Source organism: Eimeria mitis, genomic scaffold (assembly GCF_000499745.2).
Source record: "Eimeria mitis Houghton genomic scaffold, Emh_scaff2426, whole genome shotgun sequence".
In the NCBI taxonomy this organism is placed as follows: domain Eukaryota; phylum Apicomplexa; class Conoidasida; order Eucoccidiorida; family Eimeriidae; genus Eimeria; species Eimeria mitis.
In genome coordinates this window covers 1,064-2,289 of record NW_013570763.1, presented here as the reverse complement: position 1 = coordinate 2,289, position 1,226 = coordinate 1,064, and the positions used below count along the sequence as shown (strand labels likewise).

The 1,226-nt window shown below is 56.3% G+C and overlaps 1 protein-coding gene across 1 annotated transcript in view; it reads left to right on the top strand.

Annotated features, from left to right (window-relative positions):
* The window catches only part of EMH_0053660 (uncharacterized protein), a gene marked incomplete at both ends in the record, with an annotated part of 6,158 nt that overhangs the window by 4,750 nt on the left and 182 nt on the right, over positions 1-1,226 (top strand). Inside the window, 2 exons of the mRNA XM_013497029.1 lie at positions 3-104; positions 596-1,226. Coding sequence (XP_013352483.1) covers positions 3-104; positions 596-1,226 — 733 coding nt within the window. The remainder of the gene's footprint in view (positions 1-2; positions 105-595) is intronic.

Here is a 1,226-nt window from a genome sequence, read left to right as displayed (position 1 = left end):
CACGAGGAGTCTTCTTTAAAACGGGAAAGGCACTCGAAGCAGCAGCAAATGTCAACTGTCTTGTTGTAGATAAAACAGGAACACTCACCACAGGCGAACTCAGAGTAAGCGAGGCTGAAAGAAAAAAGCAACAGAGCTGGCTAGCGGCCAGCTAGCCAGTAGCTAGCGGACTATCAATGCAGCTAGCCAGTCACACGCGGACTGTCAATCCGGCTAGCTGTTGATACAGCTAGCTATCAAGGCTTCTAGCTACCCTATAAGATAGCTAAAAAGCCAGCTAGCTAAGAAACCAGCTAGCTACCAATTCACCTAGCTACCAGACGAGCTGGCTAGCGAGCCAGCTTGCCGCCAAACTAGCTAGTTACCCAACCAGCTAGCTACCAGTCCAGCTAGCTACCACAGCAGCTAGCTATCGAGCGCACTGCTTTTGCTGCCCCGCAGTGCCCTGTAAACCCCAGAGGCTGCAGCTGCCTCGGCGGCGTTTCTACCTAAATACATTTGTAGATGAATCCTCATCGCTGGCCTGGGGGTTCGCGCTTGCTTGTGTTGTTGCTGTTACTGCTGCTGCTGTTTGCTGTTTCCTGTTTGTGAGCAGGTGTCTGCATGCGTGGTGCACACAAAGCGGCTGGAGCAGCTTCTGCTGCCAGCACTGGAGAGGAGCTGCAGCTCCCTCCTTGCCTCTCAAGCCAAGGCCAAGCCAAACACTGAAACTTGCTGCAGCTCCCGCACCGCCATCGGTCCCAGTGAAGGTCTCAAGAGCGCCCCTTGCTGCTGCAGCAACAGCAACAGCAGCAGCAGCAGCAGCAGCAGCCGCAGCACAAGGATGAGCGAACATACTCCATCACCGTCCGACAGCGTCACCAGCTCGCTGGCCTGCGAATCCATCGTCACCCTTGACAGCACCGCCGCTGCAGCAGACGCTGCAGCAGCACCAGACGACAGACTTGCTTCCCCTTGCTGCAGAAAGCAACCCCAAGGCAGCAGCAGCAGCAGCAGCAGCAATCTAGAAGGGCCCAGTGGGCCCCCCCTCGCCTTTTGCAGACTGGACTTCCTCTACAAAGCCTCATCCCCGGTGTCCGATGAGAACAGCAGCGATAGAAACAGCAGCAGCAGCAGCACCAACTGCTGCAGCAGCAAAGGCGCAAGCTCCCCTCAATTCTCTATCTGGCACAGCAGAAAGGCGGGGGTCTATGACGGCGAGGCACTGCAGGGTTTGTCTGCTGCGT